The 16,618-nt window shown below is 41.4% G+C and overlaps 1 protein-coding gene across 6 annotated transcripts in view; it reads right to left on the minus strand.

Annotated features, from left to right (window-relative positions):
• The window catches only part of PTPRK (protein tyrosine phosphatase receptor type K), a gene marked incomplete at its 3' end in the record, with an annotated part of 565,453 nt that extends 553,896 nt beyond the window's left edge, over positions 1–11,557 (minus strand). For 5 of the 6 annotated variants that reach the window (XM_079716964.1, XM_079716962.1, XM_079716963.1 and 2 more), the window contains exon 1: positions 11,304–11,486. In XM_079716964.1, coding sequence (XP_079573090.1) covers positions 11,304–11,400 — 97 coding nt within the window. In that variant the 5' untranslated portion in view covers positions 11,401–11,486. Of the gene's footprint in view, positions 1–11,303 lie in introns of all 6 variants that reach the window. The other variant, XM_079716965.1, reaches the window with a different exon arrangement.
• Positions 11,558–16,618: the final 5,061 nt, after the last annotated feature.

The raw sequence follows: 16,618 nt of genomic DNA on the forward strand, positions 1-16,618 counted from the left end.
AGATATGCAAATATACAAAGCATCTATTGTTTTCATTTCCGTTCTTCACCATGTATTTTGTGCCTTCAACACAATAATTTCTTTATTATCCAAGTTTCTATTCCCTCCCCCAAAATTTAATTTTTATGGTACTTTCCAATCAGAAAAATACTTTCACATATATTACTCATTTTACCTTTAAAAGTGTCCTATTGAGTAACTAGAGAAGCTATTAAAATGACTCTTCATTGTAATATTCCCATTTTAGTGATAAGGAAATCAAGGTCAAGTAGAAAGGAATTACTCCAAATCTCAGAGCCTGAAAGTGACAGAGCTAAGAGTGGGACACAGTCTTACAGAAGCCCAATGCTCTCTGCACTAAAATGCTCTGTACACAGACCTCCAAAGAATCCAAAGAATCCTTCTGCTCTCTCTGAAGCAGATCGCTGCTAAATCCTTCACCTCATATACTCCCTAAGTACTTAAATACAAATTTAGATAAAGAGGCAAAAATGGATCAAGACTATACAGCACTCTGCTTCAAACAAGCAGGGTGTTAGGCAAATTATTACAAACTTCACCATTCAGGAGTCACAGAAATCACACCTGATGAAGGAATAATAAGGGGTAAAAAAAGAGTCATAGAGAAAACAGGCAACACAGAGAAGAAAATAATAATTCATTAAGTTCTTTAAGATAACAAAGGTGTGTGAAAGCAAACCTCCAGTGACAGAAGGAAGCATGCTGAACAAACAGCAGTCAACAACCTTCCTCCCTAACCACTGCCTTCACCAGCTAAGTGCCAGGCCAGCTGCTCTGGCCAGAGAAGGGAGGACACTCTAGTCTAAACTGGCACAGCCACATTTGGGCGCCTGATCCTCAGGCACAGCCAGCGGCAGGCCACCTATCTCAGGCCGGGGAGATAAATCTCTCACCGTGAGAGGGGGAGGCTATGCAAACAGCTGCTACTTCTCTGCACTTCATTCATTATTCAGTACCTTCTCACAGCAACTCTGTCTACCATCCCATGTTTTCAGATATGCATTATAAAGTCAGGCAGCAAGAGGTGAGAAGATCAAAACTATAAACAAGTTCACCTTCACCTCCTGAGTTTTTCAAAATTTGTTTCCAAAGTGAAGAGTTAACTAGGTTTTATTTCTCTGTGTCAATTAGCATCATTTACTATGGTAGTTTACCCTTTGGCATCTATTAAAAACACACAAATGCATACACGCAAACACCTGTTCACGCACATATATATGTAAATAAATCCTGCAGGATAACTGAAAAAAACAAGCAATTATCTAAAATGGTCTCTTTCTGGGAATTCCCTGGTGGTCCAGTGGTTAGGACCCTGAGCTTCCATTGCAGGGGGCACGGGTTCGATCCCTGGTCAGGGAACTAAGATCCTGCAAGCCACACGGCGAGGCCAAAAATAAATAAATAAATAAAATGATCTCTTTCATTCACAGACACACAACTTATTATCACCTCATACTTGGAATACTATTCTAATCAAAGCCAGTCAAGTCAAGTTTGCCTTTGGAAACACTGGTTTTAGAACTTCAGAGTACAAACTAAAATAATTTTTTAAAACCTTAAATAATAACTATCTATATAAATAACCACTAAGCACAAACAATGCATATGTTTTAATAACAGTGACCAAATAAATCAAAATCTCAAGTTTGACCTCAAGTTCTTTCAAGCTATATGACTTTGGGCAAGTTATAGCAAATTAAGAGGCATTTGTTTCAAAGGTCCCTTTTAACACTCAAAATTCTGTCAAATTTTAATGTTGGACTTATTCAATACTGAGGCAAAGAGAATACAACCATGAAAATAATAAAATGCATGCTTTAAAGGGGGCTTAAAGACCAAAAAAGAAACACTCCCTAAATGATGATCAGCTGATCTGCAATGCACACAACAAACCTGCCACAATCTGCCAGCCTCCTTCCTCTCTTCCTCCTTCACCTCCTTCCCCTTAGACTCTAAGGATCAGACCACCGCGTCTTCCTGAAGTTACCACCTCATGGTCCGGAGCAGGGAACTATCTGCTCCACCTATCTTTTCCCCACCACCTCCTTTCACCCCCGCTCAGAAGGATTATAAATACACACACAGGTGCACCCCTCTCTGCTTTCACTGCTCACGACTTATTTAATTCTATCTCAAGTAACCACACTGTGGTTTGGCTGCTTTTCCAGAACCTATCCCTCTATCTGTTGACAACTGATAGTTTCATCCACAGTCCCCTCGTCCCCATCAGTCCACATGACCTGGTTGGGGGATCTAGGGCTGAACCCAGAATGCTAGTAAACTAAGCCAATCAGCCTACTTCCCCTCAGGAGCTAGAGATATGATTCACCGAATCCAAGGCCAGTGAACCGCAGGGCCTTTTCAGGTGCCCAGCACATAGTGCACATTTTCCTAAAGGACCAGAATCTGGAAGCTGCCGAAAGCACCTGGCCTCTACAAGAAGCCTAAGACTGAAGTTCTGGAGCACACCAAAGCTAAGTTGAGCAGGCAGAGAAAGGTCACACCCCAGTGGAATTATGTGAACTCCTAAGTAAGGCTCCACCTGAACTGTTAGTTAGGAGAGACAATAAATTCCCCTTTTGTTGCAACCAGTCTAGGCTGCATTTTCTGCCACTAAGTAACCAAAAAACTGTCTTATTGCTACATCTGTGTATATATTCAATAATGAATCTTGGCTCTACTAGTCCCTCACACTGTCACCTGAGGCAAGTTAATACTTAACCTGTCTAGGCCACAGTTTGCAAAATGGAAATGATGCTCATCTTAAAGGATTTTAAATTACGTAAAACACCGATCATAAGGCCCGGCAGGTTGTAGGCACTCAGTAAATGGCAGTTCCTATTGTTGTCTGGGCAACTGCTTTTTGCTCTGTCCTCTCTAATGTGTGAGGGAATAAATGAACCTAATTTTTGCTGACAAGAATACAAGTAGAATTAGTACAAACAGCAAGAATTTGGTGTAAAACTAGAAAAGGTAACAAATCAGAGACTTTAGACTTTAAAGTTCTTGAAGATGTATGGAAGTACCTTTGAGAGTTTCTCTCCATCACTAAGTTCTCTAACACTGATCTGTCCACAATTAAACCTCTTCCTTTGAACACTAATGTCTAAATCAAGTAAATGTGGAAGTCCCTGATTTGTATTCATTAATCCAGTGACTATAGTTTGTGTATTTAAAACAATACAGGTTAAGCAGACATTCACTTATAGTATCAAACATGTAGAGAATTCTGCTGTGCACTGCCCCAAACTCCATCTCCTGATATCACAATACAACCATTATGGGTTAATATTAATTTATATCTCTTGTTTTTCATTAATTTCTGCCATAACCATGTCATTATGCCAGTATTTTCTGAGTCGCTAGTGAATGGCAAAAACAAATAGAGCAATCGTGATTTAATCAGAGACTTCACTGTTCAAACAGCCAGCAAAAGTAGACACATTTAGAATAGTAAATGGATAACAAAACACACTTACAGGCTCATTAATAAGAAGGCAATTAGGTCTTCTGGGAAAATTCATTTTCTCAAAGAATGCTAAAGCAAGCTACAAAATGCAAGTAAAATTGTGTTTTGATATGAACAGTGTGCACTGTCTATTACATCATAATTTTTCTCTGGAGAAAACTGACAAGAATCTGTTCTTAAATATGAGCACAAAGGATAGTAAAAAGAACACCACTGATATTTAATGCATTCTACCTAACTCCCATTCATTAAAGTTGTCCTATAAATGAGCTCCTTATTACAAAAATCCTTAAAATACACCTAGAAGAGAAAGAGAAATATAAAACAAGAAACTGCAGTTACTACTTAAAAAGAGAGGGAGGGCTTCCCTGGTGGCGCAGTGGTTGAGAGTCCGCCTGCCGATGCAGGGGACACAGGTTCGTGCCCCGGTCTGGGAAGATCCCACATGCCGCGGAGCGGCTGGGGCCATGAGCCATGGCCGCTGAGCCTGAGCGTCCGGGGCCTGTGCTCCGCAACGGGAGAGGCCACAACAGTGAGAGGCCCGTGTACCGCAAAAAAAAAAAAAAAAAAAAGAGGAAATTATCGTTTTCCATATCAACATGTCAATATGCAAAGTAAAAATGATTGGCATATATCATGTTTGGTTCCTCAGATAATATGTTTACCTTTAAATATTCTTATATAATACGTTCACAACTAAAAGTATTTAGCCTTATTTTTATTCTCTCATGAAATATTTTTTTCAAAATTGTCTGAGTATTCTTTTTTAAAAAAACCTGAACAGTATTGTTGTTTTGATGCATCTGGGGTGTTAAATTATAATTCAGTAAATACTGATCAAAAATATAATTCCAGGGAAATTTGTTTCATGTTATAATTAATCCTTTCACAGTACTCTTACAACTCTACAGTAAAGAGCAAGTGGCAAATCTTTTCGAGCTGATCTTTCTTTGTCCTAGAGCAGTGTTTCTCAAAAATTAAATGTTCAAGCAAATCACCTGGGGATTTTATTAAAATGCAGATTCTGAGTCAGTAGGTCTGGGGTGGGCTCTGATATGTGATCACAAGATCATCGCAAGTTCCCAGGTGATGCTGATCCTGCTGGTCCGTGGACCATAATTCAAGTAGCAAAATTCTAGGGCATCTTACCATTGATGAATCCAATGACCATGAAGCAATCAGCCATCAACCTTTAAATGGGCAGTGAGGGCATTAGAAAGTCTTCCTCTCTCTACTCTTGAATTTGCCGGACGACCTAAGTCGAATCACATCAAGGAGCTGTGGCCAGTCTGCCACTTAAGCAGCTGCTAGCACCCTACCGTCCAACAAGGACTAGGGGAATTTCTGTAGTTCATCAGCTGCTGCCCTGGACTGGGTTTGGACAATCAGCCTACAAGCAGCTGGTTAAGGCACAGGCTGCATTTGGATGAGTTTATATAAATAGATACCAATCTATTGGAATTAGGTTTCTTATTTTCTCCTTTAAAGTATAGTACAGCGCAGTATATTATATACTATATAGTTCATAATTTTCCATTTCAGTTTCTTCATCTATGAAATTGACAAAATAATTATCTACTTTCAATACTCTATCTAGAATATAAGTATAGGAGTTTGAGCCCATCTGTAGATATCCTTGGTTTCCCTCTCACTTGAACCTTTGGACAATGACGTTCTATCATTGTTAAGATATGCGTGTGTGTGAATACACATATTTACATCTTTCAATTTTCTCAACAAAATAAATGCTGACAGTAACTCTAGACACTATTTTATTTGGATTTGTTTCTGAGTTCTTCTTTTGAAAATAATTCCTAGAATGACACCTGTAAAAGGATTCAGCCAGCACTGCTCTGTTCATCATTTTTATTAACAGAGCTCTATCTACAATCATATAAAGTGGAAACATGGATTATTTCATTCAGGACCACTTAATTTGCTCCTAAAACAATTGTAAGTGACAAAATAAGCCACTTGTAATTTTTATGGATTACCAACACACAGAGGAGAATGCCAAAAAAACTCAACCAGAGTTAAGTAGGGAAATGGCAATGTTCCACAACATGATGGATGTGATTCTTACATCCCAAGCCCAATGTTTCCCAGAAGCTCAACAATCTGCAAAACCACACAAAACTTTTTTAATTATGTAAGTTCAGTTTTTATTACTAAAATACTAACTACAAATCAAAAGAATTCCCATAAGAATACTGCAGTAAAATAAACATACCTTTCCCAACAGAATTTTCATGGAATTAATAAAACCTTTTATGTGGAGCTATGTTTAAGAGCATTTCTCATAAAAACACAATTTCCACTAAGACAGAATTTGAAGTTTGTAAACCATCTACCTCCAGACTTCTCATTGACATCACACATTCAAACATAACTTTTAAAGTTTTCCAAAGCCCAGATGTATGTATGTCACTATCTCAAAATAACAGGCAATGTGGCACTCAATTTTTTTTCTAACCCCATTTACAAAAAGGAACTCATGGGCTTCCCTGGTGGCGCAGAGGTTGAGAGTCCGCCTGCCGATGCTGGGGACACGGGTCGTGCCCCGGTCCAGGAAGATCCCACATGCCGCGGAGCAGCTGGACCCGTGAGCCATGGCCGCTGAGCCTGCGCGTCCAGAGCCTGTGCTCCGCAACGGGAGAGGCCACAACAGTGAAAGGCCCGCGTACCGCAAAAAAAAAAAAAAAAAAGGAACTCAAAGTCTCTCTTCCATTGAGAGATATATAAGCACAAACACTCTGTGTCATTAAAAGATTATTTCATGGATTTACAAGTTTATTTCTACCTTCAATTGAAATAAAAATTAGCTTGATTGATGTACTTACTTTGTTATCAAATACCCATTTAAGACATCATGAATTGGCAAAATACCATTATTCAGAACTATGACAAACAGCATGAGTTCTGATGAAAGAAAAACAAGTCATGTTCAAAAGCAATTATAACGTTTTTAGGCAAAAAGCAACACCATTTGATAAAGGAACACAAACCAGACACATATGATCAAAGGGTGAAGTTTGAGAGGAATACACAGAAGGAAGTTTTTACATCCACAGAATAAGAAATGAATGTGTTTGGGCAAAGGCAAAGGCTGATTCCAATAAACAAATCAAAAATAGGGCTTTTTTCCCTCTTTAGAACATTAAAGATCAAACACACACACACAGATACACACACACGCACACACACACGATCCCAGTGTTTTGTTTTGTCTTTAAGAACAATCTGTAAACTCCCCTGATGTTTCCTGCTCTCAGTCTTCCAACAATCCTCTTCCTGCCCTCCGTGAAGAGCAAGGAGGGGAAATAGGAAGAGCGCAAGGCAGAGGAGGACAGCATTTTCCATGCCTCAGAGAAGCAGATCCATATTTAGCATGACTTACACCGTCTTTAACACCATCTTGAGCAGACCTAGAACACAGCACTTCAAAAGCATTAGTAGGCAACAACCTAGTTTCTCTATATAGGACCGTATCACATGAATTAAATGTTTGATAAAGGCCATAAAAACGTGTAGTAAACCATCACTGCCTAAAATATGAGATTAGGCGGGAGGACTGGCGTTTGCCCTGGTTAATGGTTGAGTCATATTTCCAGTTTCTAAGAACATGATCAGCACCAAAAGATATTTGGTGAAAACAGAAAGGCTGTGATTTTGTGTATCTGCACGTGGGGCTTTGTTGTTGCTAGAGGGGAGTGGGAAGGAGTGTGGGAGAGGGGCAGAATGGCAGAGGGGTTGATTTATTTTTCAAATTCACATTTATGAATACAAAGAGAAGAGCTGTCAGCAGCACACATGCCAAAGCCCAAATAGCAGCCAGACCTGCCTCTTCCCGTCTGGGTTGGCCAGACACAAAACGACATCTTGCAATGTAGGAAAATCAACAGAGTCAGTTATATGGAGACTGGTGAAAGAAAAACCAGTCCCAGAAATGTCTGGTTACATATTATTAATAGTTTAGAACTTGGAGTTTTAATGAATTGAGGGATCGAGAGATTCTGGCCAATCAAAACCAGAAAACCGACAGGCAAACCTTTAAAAAGCTGTCTCTCTGATGTATCTTCCCAGTAGAGATAATAAGTATAAGAGAAGTTTAACTCACATACAGAGACAGCAAAGAGTGAGACACTGGGAAAGTGGCACTGCTTAGATGAGTTGCAAGGTTCTAAGGGATCAAGTAAGTAAACGCTTACAGTGTGACATGCCAGGAACTATATCCAAGGCAGGATCTGGAGTTGCATTTCCAGGCTCACATCATACTACAGAGACAATAGTCCCTCTCTAGGTCACTGATAAGGCTGCATCTAGAAAGCCACATATTTTTCTCCCACTGAGATGAAAAGGGTGAACAGCCAATAGTTAAACAGACAGCTAAAGAAATCGACTAAAAATAAATTTCTTCTATAGTTTGAATACTATGAATGTTAATAGTGACTCTTCCACAGGTTCAGCTCAAGTAAGGATTTACAGAAGGTAAAAAAAAAAATAAAATAAAGGATAATTTCTCTCAATGTGCTGATAAAATTATGGTCTGGCCAATCTAGGATGTTTATGTTTAACAACAATTAAAATGAATGAATGGCTGAGTGACACACACACACACACAAACACACACACTCCTGAACAGTCTGTGCTTACTAGGACAGACTGGGGGAGCAAGAAAAGACTGAAGTCAAGGCACTTAGCTACTTTAATATATGATGATTACACCCCAGATAGCTGCATAATGTTTGACAATATACAGTTCCAGCTCATTTAAACTATTTCACACCATCCTCATAAAAAGCATGAGGAAAGGTCAGAACAGGTATTATTATCCCCATTTTACAGATAAGAAAGCTGAGTCTCCAGGTACCTCATCTATGACTGAGTTTGTCAGTCATCTGAGTCCTAATACAAAAAATTTCTCACATTATATCAAGAGATGGCAACTACACAACCCAGTAAATAAACTTCAGCACATCCTTGTGCTTCTATGCCTCAATTTCCCCAGATGTAACACAGATATGACACATTTTTTTAAGTGTTAAGTGAGCCATCAAACTGAAAGAACGTAAGTTGAGATTTATAAGAAGCTCTGGAAGTTCAGGTTTTCAAAAGGCTCACCATGTAGCATTTTTACACCTTAACCCCAAAAGCTAAGAAAAAATTCAAAGTGATGAAAATGTTCCTAAACTGTGGTTTAAACAAAGCAGACTGGATGAGTACATGATATATCAAAGATCCAACAATCTGCAGTCTTTCAAGTTTTGCTTTTGAGGCTCACCATGTTAGCAAGCACACAATAATATCTAAAAGTGGAAAATGGTCTAATAAGTGTGATTTTTAAAACATACTTTAAAGTTCTGAACATGTATTTGCTTTACACTTTTAAAGCATTTTTATTTAAATTTCTCAAAAGAAATAAAAGTTCATCATTTAAAGTAGAATGTAAGAAAAAAAACGCAAGAAAGAATACACCTCCAATCTCTGACCCCGTGTCTTTGCAACAAATCTGACTGCCATAAAATCTGATGACAGAAGAATAACAAATGACTTAGGTGAAGCAGAAAATGGAAATTTTTACAAAACAAACGTTTAGCTTATGGAGAAAGGCAGATCCACAATCTGAACTGTGGGAATAAAAGACATTCATTTCTGGGCATATATACAAATCCTGAATGGCAAAATTTTGAGATACAGTCCTGCCACAATTGCATTTGTTAGGACTGCACATTCTTTCACTTAACTATAAAATAAAGTCGAATGTTTTGCTTTGTCAAAAAAGAAAAGCCAGGCTTATTTAGTTAAATTACTTGGAACTGCATGTCTAAGAACATAACTGTTCATTAGAGATATCTGAACTCCAGGGATCAGAAAAGCTCATCTGTACATTCCGCTGGAGGAAATTTAATATTTACTTGCTCATTAAAGGGTAAATAACATTTGAAAAGAGAAAAAGAAAAGTTTCTTTACAGATGAAAATATATCCATCAGTTGTTGAGACATTAAATAGTTGCAAATTTTGAATACATGTAAGTTTAATCATGCAACTGGTAGAATTCCAACTTTCAGTTAACAAACTACATGCCTTTTCAAGCGTAGGCTCTCCGTGCATTGACAAACACTGTGCAGAAATCAATACCCACTCCAACTTGCCTGCATGTAATGTTTTACATCAAGCACGCTTCCAGTACCAACGGGCATTATATGTCAGACATGCTTGCAGTAATGCTTACTCCAGAAAGAATTAAAATTAGGCTTTCGGATCATTCATTGCACATAGCTGTTGTCCTCTGTATACATCGCCCGAATACGTAACTTTTCCTGTACTCGCTGCATTTCATAACCTGCCTGAGTGCACAGCACATGCTGCCATCTGAATTTGTTATCTACCTCCTTTTACAGAGTTCTAAAGGGGTGAAAGAGAACGGAAGGGAAATAAACATTACTCCGGAAAACAACAATTTGAGTTTACTTCCAGGAAACCAGGCAGCCACAACAACGAGAGAAACTGACAGTGCAAAGTTCGTCCGTTCTCCGCGTCCTGTGGCCTCAGCCAGGAGCGCGGCTGTCGCTTCCCCCGTCTTGTCCAGCAGCCCTCGGCCACCTCGGCGTCTCCATCTGCACCGCGAATCAAGGAAGCAGATGCGCTCGCCAGCCAAGCAGAGCTGGGTGGGCTGGCCAGAAAAGTTGTCTGGACTGGCGGGAGGCAGACGATCGCCCGGGAGCCTGCTCCCCAGCGTCCACCTGGTGAAACTTCAGAGCCCCCAGAGGAGAGAACGAAAGAAGCAACCGCCAGGAAGGGTCACAGAACTGGAAGGGAACGGAGGACGGCACTGGGAGAAATGGGGTTTCACGGACTTCTCTAAGCGGTTTTACTAGGACCCAAAGGGCTAACTGGCGAGACCGCACCGGATGCCTTCACTTGGGTTCTCTGGGCGGGCGGCAGTCGTTTGTAGCCCCCATCACGCAGGCCGGCTCCGGGAGGAGCTGGGCCAGCTTCGCGGTGGCTCTGCCGGAGGAGCGGGCTCCCCCACCGCGGGTAAGGCTTCCCGGACCCGGCGCCCAGACCTCGCTGCCCAGGACGGCTCTGCGTGGATCCTTAGAATCATGTTTCAAAACATCTTACAGGCTCCGCCAACACACACACGGAACCTACTCCGCGCAGCGCCCTAACCCACAGGGCAAACCCAGGAGCAGCCCAACGCTGGAGGAGGCGACAAGGACTGGGGGAGGGACGGGGAAGTAGTTAGACAATAGTCAGGAGAGGTTACTCCCGGGACAAAAAGCACCTGGCAAAGCGCGCCGAGGTCACTCCCTTCGAGTCTCCACCTTTCTGACAATGGCTTCCCCGGGAAATTTTTTTTGGAACGCTCTAGCGGCGGAGAGCAACAAGCCCGCACTACAAGCAAGAGAGTAGCAGTCCCCAGAGTCGTAACTACTTTTTCCTTCTCTCTTCCTCGGCGCGGTGCAGCCGGCGCCGGACGCCGAGGCTCCCAGTTTCCCAAGAAAAGAACTGTCTCGCGCACTCCCGCACAGTCCTGCCCGCCTGCGCCCGGAGCGATCCTCCGCCAGGAACAATGGGTCGCGACGAGGAAACTTACCTGCCCCCGTGGCGCCCAGCCCGGTGCCCCGCGTCCCAGCCGACACGCAGTCTGGGGACGTCTCTCCCTCTGCCCGGTACCCCCCACCCCGGGTCGCGAAAGCTTCCCCCAAACCCTTGCCCCCCGGCCCTAGAGAGGAGCCGGCTCCACCCCTGGCGAGCCCCGGGTCGGGGACATTCGTCGGAGCTCCGGACGCCTCCTCGGCCACTCACCTGCGGAGAACTGGCCTTGGGCCGACCCCAGGAGAGGCCAAGGGGAGAGGAGCAAGAGCGCCACAAAAGCAGGCAGCGCCGCCGCCGCTGTATCCATGTCGACTTTGGGAGAAGTTTCAAGCCGCTTTGCAAAGAGCTGCCGGGGGGTATCGCAGCGAAATCCACAGCTGAGGGGTCGGCCGGCCCCGGCGGGGTGAGGGCGGGAATGGACAGCCTCCCGCCCGCACTTTTTCCTGCTCCGCGGTCGCCAAACTACCTCTGGGGCGCCAGCGTCGCCCGAGTCGCCGGCCGGCCGCGGCAGCAGCTCTCCATGCTCGGCAGAGGCTCTCCTGTTAGTCAAGAGTTACTTTGCTCTGGGAGGGATGGGGGCGGAGCCGGGGGTGACGTCGCCCCGCGGGCTCCGGGCGCTTCTGAGGAATGCAGGCTCGGGCGCGGCGCCGCCGCCGCCTCCTGCCGGAGAGACGCGCGCCAACCCCGGCCGCGCGCCCCGCGCTCCGCGCCGCCTTTGTTCGCCGCCGGGGCCCAGCCGCCCGCCGCCGCTCGGGGGCAGCGGGCGCGAAAGGGGACCCGCGCCGTTGTCTGCCCTGTTTCAGAATAGCAGTTTGAAAAGCGAGAGTTGGGTAAGCAGTGTGGCCGGACCCCAGAGGATGAACGCAGAGAAACCCCTCCGCCCAAGCAGAGGCGCCCCGGGGTTCTGTCCCCAAGGCGGAGGTCCTACCGTATCGGTGGCCGGTAGGAAGAAGGGGGAGTGTAGAAGCGCCCAGAGGAAACACCCACCTGCATCGCAAATTCTCTGTTCCCTGTTCGTTTAATAAGGAATGAGACACCCCACCCCCGTAGAAAACTTATTGTTCCTTCTTCATATAAAAATAAAACTTGAACCAAAATAAATGTTCAGTAACTTCCCAGTGTGAACAGCTGGCATGTCTCCTTTTTGGTTTGTCATTTGCCGAATATTTGGATTTACTCTTTGCTTCACTGACTTTGCTTGTAGTTCTAAAACCTTCCGGCCTCTTTCTACTTCCCTCCGGAAGAACCTAACAACTGCACCAGGGCTTATTCTTGCCTTTCACGAGGGTATGCTGGAGTAGGAAAGGCTTTTTGTTTTGATTTTAATATCTAAGAGATATTTAAGACATAAGTATCTAACAAAAGAACTTTACACGAACAATGAAAACAGCAACAAATGATTTCATCCGGAGGAAAATAATGCTATATTATGACAGTAAAGTATTTTACAGTTTGCTGATTCTTCAGAAGCTTGAAGTGGTTTCACCATATGCCACATTTATAATACTTGCTTCTGTGAAAAGACTGTATAGTGCATACTTTATTCATTTTTGTAAAATAGCGAATAAAATAGATGTGGTCACAGTAGAATGAACAATTTTTAATTCAGAATTTTGGTGTCATGTATACAATTCCTAGAACAATGGAATCTCTTGATTGACACCTGTCAGTTACTCAGACATCTTTAGCTTTTGTAAATCACGGACAATGTGACATTCAATTTAATATATTCACACAATTTACCAGGACACATATCCCTTTATTCAGATTAAGTATACGCTATTAAAGACCAGGTTTATGACAGAACTCGTTATATATATACACACACATATATATATACCAATCAGCAAAGAAAATACTTCTTTAAAAATTTGATAAGAATAGACGCTTGATTAAACGTAACTGGCAGTCTTATAGCTGGTTCATTGGCACACTGACTAGCTCAGCACTTGTCAATTCAATTCAGCAATAAGTTCATTCTTCCTTAGGGTGCAATGTAGATTATTTTTTAAGTCATTAACCTATAACTGTTAGCACATCACTGTTCCTATTTCTTTGATTGAAGAATATTCCTAAATCCTAGGTAACAAAAAACTGAAGGACATATATTTTCCTTTTAAAGGACTTAGCAGAACTTTGTAAAACTTAGCAATAATATGTCTCAGGAAAAACAAACACCCCTCCTCCCCCATCCGTATCCTAATTAATCTGTTCTATTCCTGACAGAGAGTTCATGACTTGGTAGGTTGGTTTGTTTAAACACACAGAAAGCTTGTTTAAAAATTGACACACAGTGCCAGGACAAAGTGCGCACAGTTCTAGCTTGCCCATTCCTTGGGTCAACTGACAGAAGATTCATCTCACTTTCTCCATTCAGGAAGTAATAACAATACCAAGTAATGTTTACAGAGTGCTTACAATGTGCTAGGCACTGGTTTAAAATACATAATGTCTCGTTGAGACATTAAGATACACAAAGTCTCCTTGAGTTAAGACAACAATCCTATGACATCAGTACAGTTATTACTCTCATTTGACAAATGAGGAAACAAAGTTAAAGATTAAGTAATTTGTCCAACAGCACATATATGGGTAAGAAGTGGGGGAGGGGAAACAAAGAGGGACAAGGAAATCCTCAAATGGAGTCAGCAAACTAGCAAGGATGTCTTCTCACTAAAAATCAAAGCAATGCAACAAAACTTTTGGACAAGTAAATCAGTACTTTTGTCCTTAGTTGTCACTAATGCTGGCCACAATACCTAATGCTGGCCATGGTATATTGAAATCATTTGAGTAGAGAATATATGTCTTTCACATAGTACTCGGTAAATATTAGGAATTTACTCGGTCTTTGTTAATTTGAAAGAATGGATGAATGTATCAATCAAACAATAGAAGTGTAAATTTGATATAACAAAAAAAATTGTCAACATGTGTTCAAAAAATCACTAAAATGTTTGTATTCTCTAATCTACTAGCTATTCTAAGGAAATAATCCAAAATATGGGAAGTGTTATAGACACAAAGATATTTATCGCTTACAAAAGGGAAAACTGGAAATAATACAAAAGTCCAACCACAGGCAGATTCATGAGCATTATCTGGATTGAATATCTCACAGCCACTAGAAATGAAGGTATTAAAAAAAGAGTAAGCTGCAAAGTGGGAAGATGTTTCTGATAAAATGTTGGGTTAAAAAAAAAAAGATCAGGGCTTCCCTGGTGGCGCAGTGGTTGCGAGTCCGCCTGCTGATGCAGGGGACATGGGTTCGTGCCCCGGTCTGGGAAGATCCCACATACCGCGGAGTGGCTGGGCCCGTGAGCCATGGCCGCTGAGCCTGCGCGTCCGGAGCCTGTGCTCCGCAACGGGAGAGGCCACAGCAGTGAGAAGCCCGCGTACCGCAAAAAAAAAAAAAAAAAAAAAAGATCAGAAGACAATACAGATACATCTTCAGTTTGGAAAGATGAAAACGTTCTGGAGATGGATGGTGGTGATGGTTGCACAACAATGTAAAAGTACATAATGCCATGGAACTGTATACTTAAAAATGGTTAAAGTGGTAATTTTTATGTTATGCATGTTTTACTACATTTAAATAATCGGAAGATGAAGTCAACATATACTATGATTACAAATAAGAAAAAAGGCTGGAAAAAAAACCCCAATAAATCATAATATTGATATAATTAGAAGTAAAATGTAGAATAGTAACATTTTATAACTGTCCTTCCCTATTTTCCTACTGTTTTTGGTATGTGGTTATAGTATATCTTTTTAAAGAAGACAGGTTTGTAGTCTGATTGATTGCAGATTTACCAAGAAATAACTTCAGTCAAAAATTTAGATCTACATTTGGCAGAATGTTTTCTGTAGAATCCCAGTTCTATCAAAATTTAGCAAGTAAAATTGGAAAATAGGGTCTTCAGATCAAATTAGCTTTAACTCCAGATTGAGCAAAGTTAAACAGGTTCCCTTAATATATCTGGCTTCTTTACTGCAGAACTTTTCAATGGTTACCAGTATGGTATTGTGCAAAGTGAATCTGTTGGAGCTGAGGAAAAGAATACATTGTTTCTCAAAGTTTTGGACAATAGAGCTCTTTAAAAGAGAAGTATTTCTCAGGATTAGGGTTCCAGGGAACAGAATTTGGGAATCACTGCTTTAAGCAGCATTTAACATCTCTGTGTCTCAATTTCTTTCATATGAAACTGAGACTTATCAAACAGATTTTTCAGAGGACTAAATGAAATATAGTATATTTTAATATGTATTTTTGTAAAGATGTAAATTTAGTTATAGGTACAGATACGAAAGGGCCCGGATGATATTAACTGCTGAGTAAATGTTCTTTTCTTGTTCCACTGAAGGATTATGTACAAATATGTACCCAGCAAAAGCAAGGTTTTATTTACCCACTGAGAGACCATGAGTGTACCCACAGCATGTATTTATAAGCAATTAGATAATATTCTCAGTTTGCTAATAACAACTGATTGCTTATATTATGCTTTTCAGTTTGTAATGTGTTTTCACCCACATGATCTCAATCTATCCTCGCTCCAGCCCTGCGAAGTAGGCAGGGCAGGTAGCATTATTAACTTTCACTTAACTGATAAGGAAACCCAAGTTTAGAGGCATTAAAATACTTGGCCAAAATTTGACGCTGGTCAATAGCAAAGCTGTCACTCTGAACTGCATATTCTGATTCTGAATTTCATTTTTCCCCCATTCCCCCAATATCTATGTACCTAATTCTCATCTCTAAAAACGTTCATTTGAATTAGTTGTCAAAATTCTCAATGCCAATTCATCAGATAGAGCTTCTTAGGCTGGTGGATGGAAATGAGGTTCTGTTTTCTCTCTGAAAGCAGAAAAAACAAAACCAAACAAAAAACTAAAAGCACTTCCTCACAGTCATAGCCTTGCATGGGTATGTATGTTGTCAGTGGAGTCCTCCAGGAAGGGAGGGGCAGAGAATTTCTGACAATAAAGCCCTTGAACAGAACAGAGACTTCCAGAAAAAAAAAAAAAAAAAGTGTTATGCCTTTGAAAGCTTTGTTCTGGATGAGTGTTGGAGACTGTAGGGCAAAGCCCATTGATCCCAGGAGTAGTGCTGGAACCTGGCCAGTTACTACTGAGATCTTGACACCAGAGCATCCAGAAACAAATGGAATTGTGATAGCTATGTCCTTATAAGTCTCTAAGGAAATCCTCCTCTCTGTATGCTCTTAGGAAATTTTGGATCAAATGGAAAGAAACGCACTGTATGCAAACCCAGAGTTATTTTGTGAGTCCCTTAAGCCCTTTAAAATATCCATAACTGAAGATTAGTATAGAAAACACTAGTTAAGATAATGCATGATCCAAAGGTTTTATCCAGGGAAGGGAAAAAAAAAAAAATGTGAGCAGCTTGAGAGCTCAGTGTTGTCAATTTGGAAGAGCAATTTGCCTACAGCTGGATATAATTAACAAGCATGGGTCAAAAAGGAAGCCAATCATAAAAGTGTGAATTGGATTGAGGTGGA

Source organism: Hyperoodon ampullatus (assembly GCF_949752795.1).
Source record: "Hyperoodon ampullatus genome assembly, chromosome: 12".
Classification (NCBI taxonomy): domain Eukaryota; kingdom Metazoa; phylum Chordata; class Mammalia; order Artiodactyla; family Ziphiidae; genus Hyperoodon; species Hyperoodon ampullatus.